Consider the following 21,053-nt stretch of genomic DNA (forward strand, 5'->3'; position numbering starts at 1 on the left):
ACAACTCTGTCTTACAGGCCCTGCGGAAAGAAATCAGATCTTGCAGGGCCCTGGTCTCATGAGACAGAGCGTTCCACCAGGCCGGAGCCAGTGTTGAAAAGGCCCTGGCTCTGGTTGAGGCTAATCTAAATTCCTTAGGGCCTGGGACTACTAGGGTGTTGCTATTTATGGACCTTAAGGTCCTCCGCGGGGCATATCGGGAGAGGCGGTCCCGTAGGCCTTGGCCTACAAGTATCTGGGGTGTTGTTGTTCTTGACTTGCCCTGGGCTCTCTCCCAGCTGGGAGTTGGGTGCCTGCCTCTACAGCATGTCCTCTTTAGGTGCCAGCCTTAGATAGCGAGGTGCCTGGGCAAGGAGGACTCGGGGGTTTTCCAGCCCGGCAGCTAGCGACCAAGAATAATGAGAGTCAGTGCATGCTTGGATTGGCTCGAGTGTGTTGCTCCGTAACCATGGGCTCCAGATTGACACAGGTTTAAAAGGGCATCGAAGCAACCCCGTGGCTTGGTTACATAAATGAGCTGAGCTGGGGGAATAATTGCACTGAAGTGTAAACGGCCGGTGGGAACTGCGCTGGAAATGCCGAGCGCTGTTGTGATTATCTGGTTGTAGGAAGCAAAACGGCGGAGATTAACATGTTACATAAGGGAGCGAGCAGCGTGAGTCAGGGGTTTTGGGAAGAGTGAGTCACAGCCAGAGGGAACGGAGCCAAGCATGTAAAGAGAGGGAGAGAGAAAGAAAGAGATCCTAAAGCGTGCTTTCTTCTTGGAAGCAAGTTCCAACAGAATCTGTGGGCTTTCTCTCAAGTCGGTGTGTTCTTAGGATGGAGGTTCCAGCAAAGGCATCCGAGGAGGTGGCAGAGAGCGAGCTGGGAAGGATGGGGGGGCGAGTTGGGGGGCACTGACAAGACTTTTTAAAAGCAGCTTGCTTCAAAGGAAGGGTCTTCCGAGAGCTCAACGCAGCTCACCCAGAATTTCAGCACAGAATGACGAGCGTCCTGCCAAAGTCAGCAACGGAAGGGGACAAAACAGTATAAATCACTTCGTGAGAGAGCGCTGGGTACATTTTTGGCAAATGAGAGGAAGTCGCTGGAGCACAGCTATTAGGGAAGCTGGTGGGAACAAGCGTGAGGCGATGCAAGCCAACCTGTATTCTGCCACAGCGCTCGGGGGGGGGGTTGCTGGAGTCGTTTCACACACACCCCAACTTTCAAAAGAAACACTTCTCGATTATCTCATAAACCTCAGCAGGTTGCAAGGCAGTTTGGAGAAGGCTTTCTTAATAGTACAGTGGTACCTCGGGTTACATACGCTTCAGGTTACATACACTTCAGGTTACAGACTCCGCTAACCCATTAATAGTGCTTCAGGTTAAGAACTTTGCTTCAGGATAAGAACAGAAATTGGGCTCAGGTGGCGCAGCAGCAGCAGGAGGCCCCATTAGCTAAAGTGGTGCTTCAGGTTAAGAACAGTTTCAGGTTAAGAACGGACCTCCAGAACAAGTACTTAACCTGAGGTAACACTGTATTCATAACCACACTGAATTTATAAGAACTGTTTCTAAAGTGGGGGTGTTTAAAGTCTTGAGGGCCGCTGCAAAAAAAACCCCACTCAAATTGCAATGGGATTTGATGGCAATGGGTTTGGAGGAGCAATGAAGCCTCTGGCTGTGATTGGCTGAGCAGCCCTCATGTTGCAGGGAAGCAGGACAATCCACATGGTCTCTGGGTACCCCTGGCTGCGCTGCTCAGATTTTACAGGGAAAGACTGTAGCTTAGTGGCAAAGTACCCGTCTTGCATTCAGAAGGTCCTGGGTTCCATCCTTCCCAGTTGAGGCTGGGAAAAGTCCCTTGTCTGAAACCTTGGCGGGCTGCTGGCTTTATTGAGCTAGATGGAACAATGGTGTGACTCAGCTAAAGGCCATTTCCTGTGTTCCTACAGAAGGACACGGAAAGCAGGAAGGCCTAGAGAAGAAGGGCTAAAAGAATTGGGAAAGAAGGGACCGGTTCATTGAAGCAGCCTCTGTTTTCCCCCATGGACCAATTGTCTCCCTTGCTACCATAGGATCTTAAAGCAGGGGCCCCAAGGGCCACGTTTAATAATAATAATAATAATAATAATAATAATAATAATAATATTTTTCATGGGCAGCCTTCTGGGGCCGCATTGCCAGAGGCAAAAGTTGATAAAGTGACAGTTGTGATTCTTACCTTTGTGGGGCCAAGGTCTTCTTCTACAGAGACCCACAAGCTCTGCTTACAACACATGCAGATGATAATAATAATAATAATAATAACAACAACAACAACAACAACAACAACAACAACAACAACAACAACAACAATTTCCCCAGCCACTCTGGGCGGCTTCCACAAAGACCAAAAATACACTAATATGTCATACATTAAAAACTTCCCTGAACAGGGCTGCCTTAAGATGTCTTCTGAATGTCAGGTAGTTGTTTATCTCTTTGACATCTGACACAATGCAGTACAGTGGTACCTCGGGTTACATACGCTTCAGATTACAGAATCCACTAACCCAGAAATAGTACCTCGGGTTAAGAACTTTGCTTCAGGATGAGAAGAGAAATTGTGCTCCAGCGGCACGGCAGCAGCTGGAGACCCCATTAGCTAAAGTGCTGCCTCAGGTTAAGAACAGTTTCAGGTTAAGAATGGACCTCCGGAACGAATTAAGTGCTTAACCCGAGGTCTGGCATTCATTTGCCAGACAGACCTTTGCAACTCGACTCTCTCTCAACACAGACATCATACAGCTCTTTGCAAGATGCTAGCTGTCCATATAATAAACATACACACACACACACACGCACACACACACACACACACAAGCACACTGGTCGCAATGACAGGCGTTTTGTGAGTTAATGCAAAGTTTGCGTTCCACCTGCCCGTCTTCTTCTGTGTACTTTTCCAGCAGTGAGCCAGCTTTTAGGAACTGATAACAGCCATCAATTCAAAGACTGAGTCAGGGCGGAGGAAAGTTTCTTTTGAGCTGTCATATAGAAAGGAAGCAAGTAGGAAAATATTTGGGCATTCGAAGAGTGTGCATGTGTGCGTGTGTGTGTGTGTCGGGGGAGCAAGCCTGAAGAATAGAGTCAAAACAGTCCATTCTATTTGTGATCTGGCTTTTTGTGTGTGGTGGGGGGGGGTCAAGTTTGTTTTCATTTTGCATGAGAAAGAATCCATCTTTTCTTTTCCATGTCCCCACCCGGAATATGCCACTGGTCCCCAGTTCCTGAACAAACACGGAGAGTTCAAGTGGGATTTGTAAACTAGTTTCAAGGAATTTGTTTATTCAGCTTAGAGACTTCCAGTTGGTGCCGAGTGCCAGAAGAAACTGCTGTCAAACTGCGCTGCATCGGATTATAAAAGGCATAAATCTGGGAAGCCACACACAAACCCAATACAGTGATGCAGCATGCAGAATCTTCTACTGGGGTTGAGGGGGAGAGAGAGAGAGAAGAATTGCAAGCCATTAAGAATGTAAGAATATCAGAAGAGTCCTGCTTGATGAAGTCAACAGCCAGATGGGCAGGGTACAAATAAATTATTATTATTATTATTATTATTATTATTATTATTATTATTATTATGTCCAGCATCCTGTTCTCATGGCCAACCAGATGCCTCTGGGAAGCTCACAAGCTGGACCTGATCCCAACAGCATTCACTCCTGCCTCCATGAGGCAGCCATTGTGACTAGTAACCACAGAGAGCCTTAAAGGTAAAGGGTAAAGGACCCCTGACCATTAGGTCCAGTCGTGGCCGACTCTGGGGTTGCGGAGCTCATCTTGCTTTATTGGCCGAGGGAGCCGGCGTACAGCTTCCGGGTCACGTGGCCAGCATGACTAAGCCGCTTCTGGCGAACCAGAGCAGTGCACGGAAACGCCGTTTACCTTCCCGCTGGAGCGGTACCTATTTATCTACTTGCACTTTGACGTGATTTTGAACTGCTAGGTTGGCAGGAGCAGGGACCGAGCAACGGGAGCTCACCCCATCGCAGGGATTCGAAACACCGACCTTCTGATCGGCAAGTCCTAGGTTTAACCCACAGCGCCACCCATGTCCCTACAGAAAGCCTTACCCTCCATGAATTAGTCCAATCCTCTCTGAAAGTCACCCAAGTTGGTGACCATCACTGCCTCTTCTGGGAACGGAATAAAAAAATTCCTTCCAGTAGGACCTTAAAGACCAACTAAGTTAGTTCTAGGTATGAGCTTTCATGTGCATGCTCACTTCTTCAGATACACTGAAACAGAAGTCACCAGACCCTTCTATATAGTGAGAAGGTGGGGAGGGGTATTACTCAGAAGGGTGGTGGGAATGTACGTTCTCTTCTGGGAACGTATTGCAAAGTTCCAACTATGCACAAAGAAGTGCTTTCGTTTATCTGTCCTGGTAGGAGGGTGCTGCACGAGATGGGCCTGCGGTCTGATCCATAGCTGTCAGCTTTTCCCTTTTCTTACGAGGGATCCTATTCGGAATAAGGGAATTTCCCTTTTAAAAAGGGGAAAAGTTGACAGCTATGGTCTGATCCCGCAGGGATCTTCTTGTGGCTTGTAAAAAGGCGGGTGCTTATCCAAACATTGCAGCCTGAGACTTCACAGATGGAATTGCAAGGTGATGAAGATGAAGGATAGGTTGAAGGACCCTGTGTGAGAGGCGGGGGGGTGGAGACCTCAAAGGGTGAGAGAAGAGAGGAATGGTCCCAGGTGAGAGCTAGGAGGGCTCACAGCTTTCTGTATGGGATAAAAGTAAAAATAATAAGAAGAATAATTTATTAATTATACCCCGCCCATCTGGCTGGGTCAGCCACTCTGAGTGGGTTCCAACTGAATATTAAAAACAATACAGCGTCAGACATTAAAAACTTCCCTAAACAGGGCCGTCTTCAGTTGTCTTTTTAAAGTAAAATAGTTGTTTATTGCCTTGACATCTGAAGGGAGGGCGTTCCACAGGGTAGGTGCCACTACCAAGAAGGCCCTCTGCCTGGTTCCCTGTAACCTCACTTTTTGCAGCAAGGGAACTGCCAGAAGGCCCTCAGCACTGGACCTCAGTGTCCGGGCTGGATGATGGAGGTGGAGACGCTCCTTCAGGTAAACAGGACCAAGGCTGTTTAGGGCTTTAAAAGTCAGCACCAACACTTTGAATTGTGCTCGGAAACGTACTGGGAGCCCATGAAGATCTTTCAGGACTGGTATTATATGGTCTCGGCAGCCACTCCCAGTCACCAGTCTAGCTGCCGCATTCTGGATTAATTGCAGTTTCCAAGTCACCTTCAAAGATAGCCCAACGTAGAGCGCATTGCAGTAGTCCAAGCGGGAGATAACCAGAGCATGCACCACTCTGGTGAGACAGTCCGCGGGCAGGTAGGGTCTCAGCCTGCGTACCAGGTGGAGCTGATAAACAGCCGCCCTGGACACAGAATTGACTTGCGCCTCCATGGACAGCTGTGAGTCCAAAATGACTCCCAGGCTGCACACCTGCTCCTTCAGGGGCACAGCTACCCCATTCAGGACCAGGGAGTCCTCCACACCAGCCCGCCCCCTGTCCCCCAAGAACAGTACTTCTGTCTTGTTAGGATTCAACCTCAATCCATTAGCTGCCATCCATCCTCCAACCGCCTCCCGACACTCACACAGATATAGCAGTGAGAGAGGATGATGTTGTTCTCTTTTCTTTTTAGTTTCCTTTTTTATTATTTCTTGTAGCTTTGCCTGTTTGTTTTGCTTTTATTGTATTGCGAGAATCTCAATAAAAATTTGCGGCAAACAATACAGCCTGGGATCCAGGAACAGGAAGCAATAGTCAGAGAATCAAAGTCCTAGAAGGGGCCTAGGAAGTTATCTAATCTGACTTCCTTCTCCATGTAGGATCTGTGCAGCAGGATGTAACCATGGCATCTTGGCACTGGCTGCGTATCCTTCAGCAGCAGAGAGGCCAAATTTGTGTCCAAGGTGGTCTGTTTGACTGTTTTGCTTCTCTTACCCTTAAAGGTAAAAGGTAAAGGGACCCCTGACCATTAGGTCCAGTCGTGCCTGACTCTGGGGTTACAGCGGTCATCTTGCTTTATTGGCCAAGGGAGCCGGCGTACAGCTTCCGGGTCATGTGGCCAGCATGACTAAGCCACTTCTGGCGAACCAGAGCAGTGCACGGAAGCGCCGTTTACCTTCCCTCCGTAGTGGTACCTATTTATCTACTTGCACTTTGATGTGCTTTTGAACTGCTAGGTTGGCAGGAGCAGGGACCGAGCAACGGGAGCTCACCCCGTTGTGGGGATTCGAAACGCTGACCTTCTGATCGGCAAGTCCTAGGCTCTGTGGATTAACCCACAGCTCCACCCGCTTCCCTTCTCTTACCCTTAGGAATCTCCTAATGTTTAGCCGAAATCTACTTCCCTCTCTTTGGCTCTAATCCTGCCTTCTGGAGCAGCAAAGAACAAGTCCTTCGGGTATTTGAAGGTCCACTAGCATGTCTCCTCTTAATATTCGCTTCTCCAAGCTGATCGTACGGTTCCATCAACATGAGAATCCATCCTTGAATATGGGATTCAGCTGCCTTCTACTTTCTCCCAAGGTTCTGGAGAGAAACAGAAAAGTTAGGACTTCACCTCCAAAGTCCCTAAAGTCCATGCTGTCGTTTTTGTTTCTTTGCTTTCAAAAGATATTGACGAATGTGCGACAGGCGCCCACAACTGTAGGGTAGATCAGATATGCGTCAACTTAAGAGGATCGTTCAGCTGCCAGTGCACAGCCGGGTATCAGAGGCGAGGGGACCAATGTGTCGGTAAGTACTGTAGAGAAGCAAGATGTTCTTTGGCAGTAAAGTTTAAGGGCCTTTCTCCCTAACTAATTGTGGGGTTTTTTTTACAGGTGTATTCTGCAACAGGCCACTGATGCAGATAGTACAATGGTGGTAGATTTATACTGGACTGCCCACACATCATTCCTCTTTATAAGTTGTTCTGCAATGTTTCCCCATTGTTAAATACACGAATCATGTCTTTGTGGGTTTCCCCATTAACTTCCATGTGATCGGAGCTAGGTTTTAGGCCTAACTCCATCCCTCCTGGCTCCTTCTCTCTCCCTGATTCAACATCTATTGGCAGTCATTCCAGTTGCTTACAGCTGAAGGATGAGAGAGACATTCCATTGACTCGACTGTCATTTGGCTCTGCTCTGAGCTGTCTAGTCCAGCTGGCCATTTTAAGTGTTAAGTAGCTCTAGGATTTGGTGCCTGGGCTCATGTTTTCCTCTTCCCTTGCCATCCCATTTTCCTTTTGTGTTATACCTACTAAACTGCAAGCCTGTAAGCAGAGATGCTCCTGCTTCAAATCTTCATGCAGTGGCTAGAAAATTATAGAAGCGGTATAAATGATGACAAATCATCCTCTTAGGGTAGGGTTACCAGACGTCCCCGGTTTCCGGGGACAGTCCCCAGATTTACAAATCTGTCCCCGGACAAATTCCGTCCCCAGAATGTCCCCAGATTTGCAAATCTGTCCCCGGGAAACATAGCAGTGGCTGCTTCAGCAGCCCGGAGCCAGCCTGGTAGTGCAGTTGACTCTGGCTGGCTTCAGGAGCTGCTAGCTGCTCGGGTGCAAGACAAATGGCGGGTGCCACGGCAGCACGGCGGCTGCCCGCCCGTGACTCCAGAGCCTCCCCTGATCTGTCAAAACAAAGGGGGAAGGGGGAAGGAGATCAGGGAAGGCTCAGGAGTCACGGGTGGATGACGCGCCATTGCCCAGTTTTTTAAAAAACTGCACATTTATGTTTCACAGGGTGCGAAAGAAGGGCTTTGCACCTTTATACAATATGCATGCGTGCTTGGGCCCAGGGTCTTTTGCCTCGCCATCCCCACTACTGACTCCCTGTTGCTACTCAGCTTCAAAAAAAGAAAAAGTGTCCCCGGATCCATTGAAAAAAAATCTAGTAGCCATATCTTAAGACCTTTATTCTTGTCAGAGTAAAGCCATGCGAGTTTTTTTAACTCCATTTTTTGTTTGTTTTTATTTATTTTTTAAATGCTGCGCTTTTACGGCAATCCAGACATAGATGAATGCGCACGCCTTTCGTTTTGCCATCATCGGTGCGTGAATACTCCCAGTAGCTACTACTGCCAATGCAACGCTGGTTTTCAGTTAGCAGCCGACAACCACACGTGCGCAGGTAAGATTCGAGGGGGAATTTGGCAGATCTGGACTCAGAAGAAGAGGCTTCCCCACTGTCAGGATAGACAGTCCCACCCTGTAGAGCAGAGACATCCAACATGGGAGCCTTCAGATGGTGCTGAACTACAACTCCCATCATCCCTGACGGGAGTTGTAGTCCAACAGCATCGAAAGGGCACCACGTTGTCTACCCCCCGATTGGGTTTCTGTTAATAATATTGTGAGAGCTTGTGGTCATCGCTGCCAATCAAATCCAGGAACTCGGTCACCAAAATGGTTCCAAGAGTTTTCTCAGTACGTGGTTTCTTCTCTTTTCTAGAATCTTCCCTGGAAAGCTGTACCCAGAGCAGTTTAAAATGCTTAACCCTGTCATGACAGTGTTGAACTAAGATGGTTTTTAGCCTGTATTGTGTTGGTTGCTTAATTTGTTTTTCTGTTGTGGTATTCTTCTCAAGCCAGCGGAGTTTGTTTAATCATTGTTGGTTTCATGCAAGGAAGGGGAAGAACCTGTGGCCCTCCAAAGGCTGATGGGTGGGTTCCCGCTCCCCTCATCTCTGGTCATTGGCCATTGCTAGTCCAGCAACATCTAGAGGGCCGCAGGTTCCCCAACCGCTGCATTTGCTATTTCTGAAACCTAGGAGTGCAACCTGTTGAAGGCATTTTGATCAATAGACCTTGACGTTCTCTTGAAGTAAGGGTAGCGAAATTGCACCTAAGAAACTCAAAACAGATATATGACTGACACCCTTCTATGGAGATTGAACCAATGTCCAGACTTTAACATTCAAAAGCTTTACTTGCAGAAACTTATAGCTAGAGATGAATTAAAACATATTTATAGTCACATGCTTCTTCAAGCATGGGCTTATAGTCTCTTCTTCTAACTTCCAAACAACTGTGTTTTCCTCTCTTTTCGGAGCACAGCACTTTCAGCCTTCTGTATCTCAGTCAGGCCATGCTTTGCAGCTCCTATAAGGGATTTCCCCTTTCCTCTTCTCCTGCAGCTTTGCTCTCTGTCTTTCAAGCAGAGAAGAAGCACTCCAACACTCTATTCAACTTAGCAGTGTTCACAGTGGATTCTAAAGCATCTTGCATCATATAAAATGGAGTATCTCCATCAATAGATATCTCCCATGTGACCATTGTTAGCCAATCACATGAGAACTACTAGAGAACTCTCTAGAATTCAGTTACCAACCAATCAAATTTAAACACATAGTAATGCATACAAAGGGACGCAGGTGGCGCTGTGGGTTAAAGCCTCAGCGCCTAGGGCTTGCCGATCGAAAGGTCGGCGGTTCGAATCCCTGCGGCGGGGTGCGCTCCCGCTGCTCGGTCCCAGCGCCTGCCAACCTAGCAGTTCGAAAGCACCTCCGGGTGCAAGTAGATAAATAGGGACCGCTTACCAGCGGGAAGGTAAACGGCGTTTCCGTGTGCGGCTCTGGCTCGCCAGAGCAGCGATGTCACGCTGGCCACGTGACCCGGAAGTGTCTCCGGACAGCGCTGGCCCCTGGCCTCTTAAGTGAGATGGGCGCACAACCCCAGAGTCTGTCAAGACTGGCCCGTACGGGCAGGGGTACCTTTACCTTTACCTTTAATGCATACAAGCATTTATAATTTCAGTGAATTAAATTACTATACCTAGCAGTTTTCTGGTGAATTAGTCTATCGATTACATTTGCACGTGGCTTAACACAGTATTTCTAAAGTAAGATCTTCTCTCTTCCTACACGATCTGCAGAGCTGTTACAGCAGACAAAGTCTTATAAAATGCATTCCTTTTTGTGTTTCTTTTAAGATGCTGTTTGCCATCTGCATTTATAAGCGCTTATATTAAAAGTTTATAGGGACACTTTTTCAGCCGATTAAGAAAGTTTTATCAATTAATCTCAGGGGCAAGGAACCTTCTTCAGCCTTTGGGACACATTTTCTAATAGGCAACCCTCCAGCCATCCTTTGAAATTTGCAGTTTTCTGAATTTTGCAATGCAGTTCTTCAGCCAAATACTGTGTACATTAAAATGCATATGTTAGTGAAATGAACAGGAAAAACGCATTGTGTTGGAGGAAATTGGTTTGCAAGAATGTGTATATTGGGGGGGAATGCAGAGAAATAAATTTATTTTGGGGGGAAATTCACACTAAAAAGCTACTTAAAAATGCAAACTGATGTGGCAGCCTGAACTTAAGACTCGAAAAACGAGACACTGAAAATGGCAGGCGAATTCCACCTGAGGCTCTCCACCCCTGATCTAAATAATTAATTGATTAAAAACTGCAGCCTTACCGAAACCTGAATAAACATGAAGCAAAAAAAGGCAAATCTTGACACATTTGCACTTTTTAAATATTGTCCCCAATGAGCACTGACCAATGAGGATTTATTGTTTTTTTCTTTTCCCTCCCTCAGCCGCTCATGTGCTGATCTGAGCATTGAAAAGAGCTGAAAGAGGAAGTGGAAAAGAGGGTTGCTCTTCCTTTTTCAGCTCTATGTATATTTTGAAGAGGGAGGTAAGCACCCTCACCATCTCATGACAAAGAGAGGATCGCCCTGAAGCTTTGCAGTTGCCAAGCAAGTCCTCCTGGCTAGTGTGTTGGTGTTACCTCTGGCCCTATGAGAATTCCCAAGGGTCAGCTAAATAGGTCTGGAAGATGCATTTGGGCCTGAATTTCTCCATCCCAATACAGGTGTCTCATGCCACCTGGATTATTTAGCTATAGACCAGCTCTACCTCTCTTTCAAATCAGAACCAGTGAAAGTGGTGAAGGTCCTGTGTGAGTGTCTGCAGGTGGTTGGAGGATGGATGGCAGCTAACAGATTGAGGTTGAATCCTGACAAGACAGAAGTACTGTTCTTGGGGGACAGGAGGCGAGCGGGTGTGGAGGACTCCCTGGTCTTGAATGGGGTAAGTGTGCCCCTGAAGGACCAGGTGCGCAGCCTGGGAGTGATTTTGGACTCACAGCTGTCCATAGAGGCGCACGTCAGTTCTGTGTCCAGGGCAGCTGTTTACCAGCTCCACCTGGTACGCACGCTGAGACCCTACCTGCCCGCTGACTGTCTCGCCAGAGTGAGGTGTGCTCTGGTTATCTCTCACCTGGACTACTGCAATGCGCTCTATGTGGGGCTACCTTTGAAGGTGACCCGGAAACTTCAACTAATCCAGAATGCAGCAGCTAGACTGGTGACTGGGAGCTAAGACCACATAACACCGGCCTTGAAAGACCTACATTGGCTCCCAGTACGTTTCCAAGCACAATTCAAAATGTTGGTGCTTACCTTTAAAGCCCTAAATGGCCTCAGTCCAGTATATCTGAAGGAGCGTTTCCACCCCTATCATTCTGCCTGGACACTGAGGTCCAGCGCTGAGGGCCTTCTGGCAGTTCCCTCACTGTGAGAAGCCAAGTTACAGGGAATCAGGCAGAGGGCCTTCTCGGTAGTGGCGCCCACCCTACGTCAAAGAGAACAACTACCAGACTTTTAGAAGACATCTTAAGGCAACCCTGTTTAGGGAAGCTTTTAATGTTTGATGCATTACTGTATTTTAATATTTTGTTGGAAGCCCCCCAGAGTGGCTGGGGAAGCCAGCCAGATGGGCGGGGTATAAATAATAATTAATAATAATAATAATAATAATAATAATTACTATTACTACTACTACTGCTACTGCCCCATTAATAGGTCTACCAGCTGGCGGGCTTGTTGCTAGGAATTATTAATAAATAGTGTTGTTTCAGCTATTATAACCAATAAGCCACCTTTTTCTCAGAGCCAAAGACCTCTGAGAAAATTGGTCTCTCAAATATTGGAGAGTTAGTGATCTGGGGAAGAAGCTTTACACTCAGGAGGAAATCTGTACCTACTAGAAGTTACTCTCTGTAGTAGGTGGATAATAAAAAGTTAATAATGCAAAACAGGGTTCACTACGGGGTCACATACCTAAACTTTACATTTGAAATTCCGGCAAGTTTTTTACATTTCTGTGCCCTCTGATAATGCTCTTAAGATGGATATAAAACGGACCCCCCAACATTGCACTGAGGAGAAATATATCTCACCATTTTGCAATGCAGTTGATGCTCCTGAGCATTGCAAAATGATCTACTGGTCTCAAAGGCTCATGTCATAAACGAAGTGGAATTTTAAAAGAACAGGTCTCCAGGGTAATAAACAGCTCCAGATAAATCTTAAACTGCCTGCATGCTGAGAAGCTTTATCAGTATGTGTTTCTTATAGCAATTATTTATAGACCTACCCCTCACCAAAAATCGTATGGGGGGGTGAGGGGGGCAAGTGGGGAAGATGCTGGAATCCAGCATTTAAAAACCACAAAAGGGTTTCTGGAAAAGTTTGCTACATGCTAAAATGCCACCAACATTTCCTAAAAGAAATGAAGAATACTGTATTTTTTCCTCTATAAGACTCACTTTTTCCCTCCTAAAAAGTAAGGGGAAATGTGTGTGCATCTCATGGAGCGAATGCAGGCTGTGCAGCTATCCCAGAAGCCAGAACAGCAAGAGGGATCGCTGCTTTCACTGCGCAGCGATCCCTCTTGCTGTTCTGGCTTCTGAGATTCAGAATATTTTTTTCTTGTTTTCCTCCTCCAAAAACTAGGTGCGTCTTGTGGTTTGGTGCGTCTTATAGAGCGAAAAATACGGTAATTCTCACAGGCATAACAAGTGTGATTGGTAGAGGGCTACACATATGCTGACCAAATTTTGAGAGGAGAGAGGAATTCTCCACTCAGCTTTGGCCTCCATGCCAACTTGTCTCTGCTTTCCCCTTCCCTGGGAATTATGTTATCCATGAAGCAGTCGAGAAGACAGTGTAAGACAGTGTTTTTCAACTTTGGGGGCCCAGATGTTATTGGACTACAACTCCCATCATTCTTGACCATTGGCTAAGCTAGCCAATAGGACAACATATTGACTGTGGTTGGCATCCCTGTCTCAAGAGACAATTGGGTGTACATCAGGGCACAAGGCTAGGCAATGTATGGAAGTCCTGGGCTGCCAAGACAACAAGAACCCCCTCTCAGCCTCGCTGATGTGATTCCAAAAAAAGCAGAGCGATATGTTTGGCACCAGCTTGGCTGCAGGAATTTCCGGAAGGAAGCGTGCAAGGCACCATCCAACCGACTTAGGGACCCTACTTCAGTTTTGTATAGCCTTTACTTCTCCTGAAGATGTCCCACAAGGCAGCGGAGGTTTAGGATCAGAGTTTTCCTTCTCCTAGATGGGCTACCTTCTTAGGTTGACACACCCCATCTGTGCCTCACTTCCCTCCACAACATGTGCAGAGACCGCCTTCTTGACTGTTGAACCCACTCTTGGTCTCATCCGCTCAATCTGCCATAGCCTGTCTTCGCATGCAGAGGATGTCCCTGATTCACCAAGGGTTTGAGACCCATCAGCTACTCTCATCTGGTTTAGCCGGCCAGTCAAAGCCGTTTCCTGGGGTGTGGCCAGCTGTCACATGCTGACAACTTCTAGAAGCTGCAGAACTGCCCCAGAAGGAGCATGACAGAATCCCCACCAGAGGAACTGAAATAGAAATACTTTATTGTCACTGTACCACTTGTTTACAGTGAGATTAAATGAGCCCCCCACAATCTCTCAGTCCTTGTTACACACTGTGTGTTGTCGTACGACCATCAACCCCGAACGTCAGCTGCAATGTTGCTGTCTTCCATTCATCAGCCTCATGGCCCACGGGTAGAAACTGTTCTTTAACCTGTTGGTGAGGCTTATCATGCTTCTATATCTCCTGTCCGAGGGCAGGAGATGAAAAAGGTGCTGGCCAGGGTGTGAGTCATCCCTGATAATGCTCCTTGTTCTTCTGAGGCAACGGTCTCCTATGATGACATCTAGCGGACTCAGGAGACAGCCCATGATATCCTGTGCTGTCTTCACCACCCTCTGAAGGGACTTTCTGTCCATGGCTGTCAAACCAGCATACCAGACTGTATGAGAGAACACTTTCTGGTGCCCTCCTCTAGGACAAGGTACACCAAAGGTGATATCCTGTTGTACCCATCTGGACTTGCACTATGGAACTTCCCCTTCCCCTTGCAGTCTTCTGCGTGTCCCTCAAACCTACAGCATGGGAGCTGTAGAAGGGAAGAGAGCAAAGGGAACTCTGCTCATGCAACACTGGACATCTCCCAGAAATCTCATGTGCTGTCCTGGTGAGATACAGTAAGGAGCAGTTGACTCATATTGCACCTTCAAAGGATGGTGTGAGTACAAAGTTCTACTGGACTATGAGCCTATAGTTTTTACTTCCAGAATCTCGAGGTAGGGCTGGGACCAATGGTCTGACTTCCAGCATCTTGAGCTAGGTGGACCAATGGTCTGACTCGGTATCAGGCAGCTTCTTATGTTCCTCATCTCCCAAACTGTTTCTTCATCAACAACAACTAAGCATACGCAGGTCAAGAACCTGTCTCCTGATTTGGATAAGGTTTGATGGGGATATTACTGGAGCCATTTCCTTGTGATAGGAGTCCTTACCTGCTTACATTCCTGGTCTCATACAGTTAGGGACAGCTTCTGCTTTGCTACTCCATCTCTCTGAGGAGAGTGAATGGGGTCCTTTTCAGAAACTAGCTGAACTTTCAGCCAGGTCTTCTCAGGCAGGCTGACAGGGGTTAACAGCACAGATGTTCCCTTTTGTCTAAAACATGGGTAGGCAAACTAAGGCCCGGGGGCCGAATCCAGCCCAATTGCCTTCTCAATCCGACCCGTGGACGGTCCGGGAATCAGTGTGTTTTTACATGAATAGAATGTGTCTTTTTATTTAAAATGCATCTCTGGGTTATTTGTGGGGCCTGCCTGATGTTTTTACATTAGAATATGTGCTTTTATTTAAAATGCATCTCTGGGTTATTTGTGGGGCATAGGAATTCGTTCATTATTTTTTTTGTTCAAAATATAGTCCGGCCCCCCACAAGGTCTGAGGAACTGTGGACCGGCACCCTGCTGAAAAAGTTTGCGGACCCCTGGTCTAAAAGTTGTGGGGAACTGAATTTTGCAGCGGTGTCCGTGCCTAGTTATCTGGGGGTAATTCTTACTCACAGGGGTGAGGGCGAAATTGAGAAGAGGATGCTAAAGTAGCTGAGTCATTGAACCTGACTCAACAGGGCTCTTTTTGTGGCTCTTATGTGACTGACTGAACTGAGTTTTCTTCTGGCTCGCAGGAGTGGTGTTGATGTTGTGGTCTGCCATTCTTTCAACTTGTGGAACCTGGCAGACAAATCTAACAACAGGTGTTTCGTTCTTATTAAATTCATCCTCCACTAATCAAGAAAATGTTCTGGACAAGCAGGCCTGGTGCTAGGACCATAAAACCAAACCTATTAAAAGTAGAAACAGCAACTCCAAAACAAATACAGCCGTGTTAGTCATCGCTATTAAAATATACAGAGCAATTGTTGGTTACAAGAAATGAGCCATCTGTGAAGCAAAGAGGGATGGGAACACAGCAAAAATCGATCGCTTAAAAAAAACAACCCCGAATAAAAATGGTCTGAAACACATTCCTTCAAAAAGTCAGCCAGTTTGGATGCAAGATTCTGCTGAAGTCATAGGTTGTAGGTAATAAGTGTTTTAATTAGGGATGGGGGAGAGTCCATTCAGTTCACATTAGAAGGTGAACCTACCTAATTGGCACATTCCAAAACAATACGTGAACTGAAACATAGCCAGGTTTTGAAATCGCACTTCTCCGAATTTTGCAATGCTGTTCTCCAGCCAAGTAAAAAGCATGCAAAAATGCACATACTAAGGTAAGGTGTACATATAAATGCCTATATTCGAACAACATATAGAAATCAATTACATTAGGGCAAATAACTGCGAGAATGTATATAGTAGGCAAAATTGAATGCAAATATGTGTATAATAATAATAATAATTTATTCCTCGCCCATCTGGCTGAGTTTCCGCAGCCACTCTGGGCGGCTTCCAATCAAGTGTTAAAAACAATACAGCATTAAATATTAAAAATTTCCCTAAACAGGGCTGCCTTCAGATGTCTTTTAAAAAGAAGATAGCTGCTTATTTCCTTCACATCTGAAGGGAGGGTGTTCCACAGGGTGGGCGCCACTACCGAGAAGGCCCTCTGTCTGGTTCCCTGTAACCTCACTTCTCGCAATGAGGGAACCGCCAGAAGGCCCTCGGCGCTGGACCTCAGTGTCCAGGCAGAACGATGGAGGTGGAGAAGCTCCTTCAGGTATATAGGGCCAAGGCCATTTAGGGCTTGAAGGGTCAGCACCACACTTTGAATTGTGCTCGGAAACATATTGGGAGCCAATGCAGGTCTCTCAGGACCGGTGTTGTGTATATTATGATAAATTTGTACTGAAATGCTGATGAATTTTCATGAAGGCTTTAGATTAAAAAAAAAAACCTGATATGGAGAACAGAACTTAAAATTGGAGAAGAATTAGAAATAATAATAATAATAATAATAATAATTTATTATTTATACCCCGCCCATCTGGCTGGGCCTCCCCAGCCACTCTGGGCGGCTTCCAAAAGAATATTAAAATACTATGATACATCAAACATTAAAAGCATCCCTGAACAGGGCTGCCTTCAGATGTCTTCTAAAAGTCTGGTAGTTGTTGTTCTCTTTGACATCTGGTGGGAGGGCATTCCACAAGGAGGGCGCCACTACCGAAAAGGCCCTCTGCCTGGTTCCCTGTAACTTGGCTTCTCGCAGTGAGGGAACCGCCAGAAGGCCCTTGGTGCTGGACCTCAGTGTCCGGGTAGAACGATGGAGGTGGAGACGCTCCTTCAGGTATACTGGACCGAGGCCGTTTAGGGCTTTAAAGGTCAGCACCAACACTTTGAATTGTGCTCGGAAACGTACTGGGAGCCAATGTAGGTCTTTCAAGACCGGTGTTATATGGTCTCGGTGGCCGCTCCCTGTCACCAGTCTGGCTGCTGCGTTCTGGATTAGTTGTAGTTTCCGGGTCACCTTCAAAGGTAGCCCCACGTAGAGTGCATTGCAGTAATCCAAGCGGGAGATAACCAGAGCATGTACCACTCTGGTGAGGCAGTCCACAGGCAGATAGGGTCTCAGCCTGCGTACCAGATGGAGCTGGTACACAGCTGCCCTGGACACGGATTTAACCTGTGCCTCCATGGACAGCTGTGAGTCCAAAATGACTCCCAGGCTGCGCACCTGGTCCTTCAGGGGCACAGTTACCCCATTCAGGACCAGGGAGTCCTCCACACCTGCCCGCCTCCTGTCCCCCAGAAACAGTACTTCTGTCTTGTCAGGATTCAATCTCAATCTGTTAGCCGCCATCCATCCTCCAACCGCCTCCAGACACTCACACAGGACCTTCACCGCCTTCACTGGTTCTGATTTGAAAGAGAGGTAGAGCTGGGTATCATCCGCATACTGATGAACACCCAGCCCAAACCCCCTGATGATCTCTCCCAGCGGCTGCATGTAAATGTTGAAAAGCATGGGGGAGAGGACAGAACCCTGAGGCACCCCACAAGTGAGAGCCCAGGGGTCTGAACACTCATCCCCCACCACCACTTTCTGAACACGGCCCAGGAGGAAGGAGCGGAACCACTGTAGGACAGTGCCCCCAGCTCCCAGCCCCTCAAGACGGTCCAGAAGGATGTTATGGTCGATGGTATCAAACGCCGCTGAGAGATCCAGCAGAACTAGGAAACAGCTCTCACCTTTGTCCCTAGCCCGCCGGAGATCATCAACCAGTGCGACCAAGGCAGTTTCAGTCCCATGATGAGGCCTGAATCCCGACTGGAAGGGATCCAAATGGTCCGCTTCTTCCAGGCGTGCCTGGAGTTGTTCAGCAACCACTCGCTCAATCACCTTGCCCAAGAATGGAAGATTTGAGACTGGGCGATAGCTGGCCATCGTGGCCGCATCTAAAGATGGTTTTTTAAGAAGTGGTTTGATAACCGCCTCTTTCAGCGGGTCTGGGAAGGCTCCCTCACGGAGGGAAGCATTCACCACCCCACGAAGCCCATCGCCCAGTCCTTCCCGGCTAGCTTTTATAAGCCAGGATGGGCAAGGATCAAGGAGACAGGTGGTTGGTTTCACTCGTCCAAGCAGCCTGTCCACATCCTCGGAGGTAACAGATTGGAATTGATCCCATGCAATTTGACTAGACAGGACTCTAGCACTCTCCCGCCTCGGCCCTGCTCCCACGGTGGCGTCTACCTCTTCCCGAATCTGAGCGACTTTATCTGCAAAAAACTTTGCAAAATCATTGCAGGAGATCATGTGGCCCGTACTGGGCCCTGATGTAGCAGGTGGTTCCGCTAAATTGCGGACCACCTGAAAAAGTCTCCTGCTGCTGTTTTCTGCAGATGCAATAGAGGCGGTGAAGAAAGTCTTCTTCGCCGTCGCTACCGCCACTTGGTAGGCTCGACATTGAGCTCTAACCTGTGTCCGGTCAGCTTCAGAATGAGTTATCCGCCACTGGCGCTCTAGCCGTCTCAACGATTGTTTCATTGCCCTCAGATCCGTGGAAAACCACGGGGCTCTCCGGGCTCCATGCAATCGGAGAGGGCGCTTCGGAGCCAAACAGTCAATAGCCCTGGTTAACTCCGCATTCCAGCGGGCCACCAGGGAATCAGCTGAAAGGCCATCAACATGGGATAAAGCATCCCCTACCACTCTCTGGAAACCATTTGGATCCATTAAGTGGCGGGGGCGGACCATCCGAATCGGTCCCACCTCCCTGCAGAGGGGAAGGGTCGCGGAGAAGTCCAGTTGCACCAGGAAGTGATCTGACCATGGCACTTCTTTTGTTTCACTTTTAGTTAGTGTCGGGTCACCAACATCCGTAGAGGTAAACACCAGGTCCAAGGCATGTCCGCGGCTATGGGTTGGGCCAAACTTATTCAGGGACAGCCCCATGGAGGCCATGCTTTCCATGAAGTCCCGAGCGGCCCCTTGTAAGGTCGTGTCGGCATGGATATTAAAATCCCCTAGGACAACCAAGCTAGGTGTCTCCAGGAGAACATCCGCCACGACCTGAAGCAGCTCGGGCAGGGAATCCTTGGTGCAGCGGGGAGGTTGGTACACCAAAAGGAATCCTGTACTGCCCCTATTGCCCAACTTCCAGAACATGCACTCAGAGAACTGGGTCTTCCCAATAGGACGCCTGGTGCAAACTAATGACTTCCTAAAAATCACTGCAACCCCCCCTCCCCGCCCACAAGGCCTGGGTTGCTGTGCGTAAGAGAAACCTGGTGGACAAGCCGCAGCAAGAACAGGCCCATCCGCTTCATTCAACCAAGTCTCTGTTACACATGCCAGGTCAAATCCCCCATCCATGATCAGGTCATGGATGGCAGTGGTCTTATGAATCATTGACCTGGCATTGCACAGCAGCACCTTCAGGTCATGTGGGTATCCCTTGCTGATTCCAGTATCCATCTGGTCAGGACCAGACCTGGAGGCAGGGATAGTCCTCAGACAACGGCTAAACCTGCCTCCTCTGTATTGACATGGTCTGGTCTTAGCGTAACTCCTCCTCCTACCCGAGATCACTGAGATCGGTTGTCCCAACGCATCCCCCCCTGTGGAACATGCCGCAGCCATTTTGTTGGCTGGGACCCACTCCCCGGCAGCCCTGACCCCTCCCCTTAAGAACAAAATAAGACCTTAAAACAATGAGGAAAAAAAACAAAAAAGAAACCCCTCAAAACAAAAAACAATACAAATAAAAAACTCCAAAAATTACAAATCCATCAAAATCAAAACAAATTCCCAACTAAACATCCATCCCACCCCCACCCCATCCCTGCATATACAGTAATAATAATGACAATAATAATAATAATAAAGAAATAAAAAGGAAAAGGAAAATTTTAAAACATTTTAAAAAGAACTCTGCACCCCTCCGGATCCCCCTGGGCCGCAGCAGCAGTGACAGCAATCGTCCCTGTGAGGCCTGTCAGGCCCCGCCCCGGGCCAGATGGTGAGGGGCAAGAAGGAGCAGGGCCCTCAGACACCCACGCAGGAGAGTCCTCCTGGGCAGCAGAGTCCAGCAGTCCCTGTGAGGCTTCAGGCCCCGCCCCAGGCCAGATGGTGAGTGGCAGGAAGGAGCAGGGCCCTCAGACACCCACGCAGGAGAGTCCTCCTGGGCAGCAGAGTCCAGCAGTCCCTGTGAGGCTTCAGGCCCCGCCCCAGGCCAGATGGTGAGTGGCAGGAAGGAGCAGGGCCCTCAGACACTCACATACAGGAGAGTCCTCCTGGGCAGCAGAGTCCAGCAGTCCCTGTGAGGCTTCAGGCCCCGCCCCAGGCCAGATGGTGAGTGGCAGGAAGGAGCAGGAGCAGGAAGGAGAAACTAAGACAAACCCAAATTGTCAGATTCACTCATCCCTCTTTTTTTTTATTTAGTGTTTTTTAGAAAGACGGTATCCTAGCTGTTAAGGTGGTGGGTCTTTTTTATATAAAAATAGTGGTGTCTCATCACATGGGACAACAACGCATAGTTCAAAGGGTTCCCAGTTTTAACCAAAGCTGTGCCAAAGGTTATCAAAAGAGAAGTTTTGGCTGATTTAGAATAGGGTTGATTTTGAAAGAGAATGGAATGTTGTCTTTTCATCTTCTGGGGTGTGGTAGGCATTGGAGAGGTGTGGAACACTCATCAGCGCTCTCCTCACCTGAGGACTCCCATTTTAATGTCTAAGAATTGCTACTCCCTATGCACCCCAACATAGTATTAATCATAGAATCATAGAATCATAGAGTTGGAAGAGACCACAAGGGCCATCGAGTCCAACCCCCTGCCAAGCAGGAAACACCATCAGAGCACTCTGTTCCAGGAATTCCTTGGAAAAGAAAAATGGGGGCTGCCAGGTCAGCTGGA

The 21,053-nt window shown here is 47.9% G+C and overlaps 1 protein-coding gene across 3 annotated transcripts in view; it reads left to right on the top strand.

Moving 5' to 3' along the window:
* The window catches only part of EFEMP1 (EGF containing fibulin extracellular matrix protein 1), a 73,524-nt gene that overhangs the window by 34,822 nt on the left and 17,649 nt on the right, over positions 1-21,053 (top strand). For 2 of the 3 annotated variants that reach the window (XR_013836574.1, XM_079968854.1), the window contains exons 6-7: positions 6,682-6,804; positions 8,067-8,186. The exons of the other annotated variant lie outside the window; for it this stretch is intronic. Coding sequence is in view for 1 of the 2 variants with exons in the window: in XM_079968854.1 (XP_079824980.1) it covers positions 6,682-6,804; positions 8,067-8,186 (243 nt within the window). In the remaining variant the exon portion in view is untranslated. The remainder of the gene's footprint in view (positions 1-6,681; positions 6,805-8,066; positions 8,187-21,053) is intronic. 3 annotated transcript variants of the gene reach the window in all.

The sequence above is a fragment of the Podarcis cretensis genome (assembly GCF_951804945.1).
Source record: "Podarcis cretensis genome assembly, chromosome: 3".
NCBI lineage: Eukaryota > Metazoa > Chordata > Lepidosauria > Squamata > Lacertidae > Podarcis > Podarcis cretensis.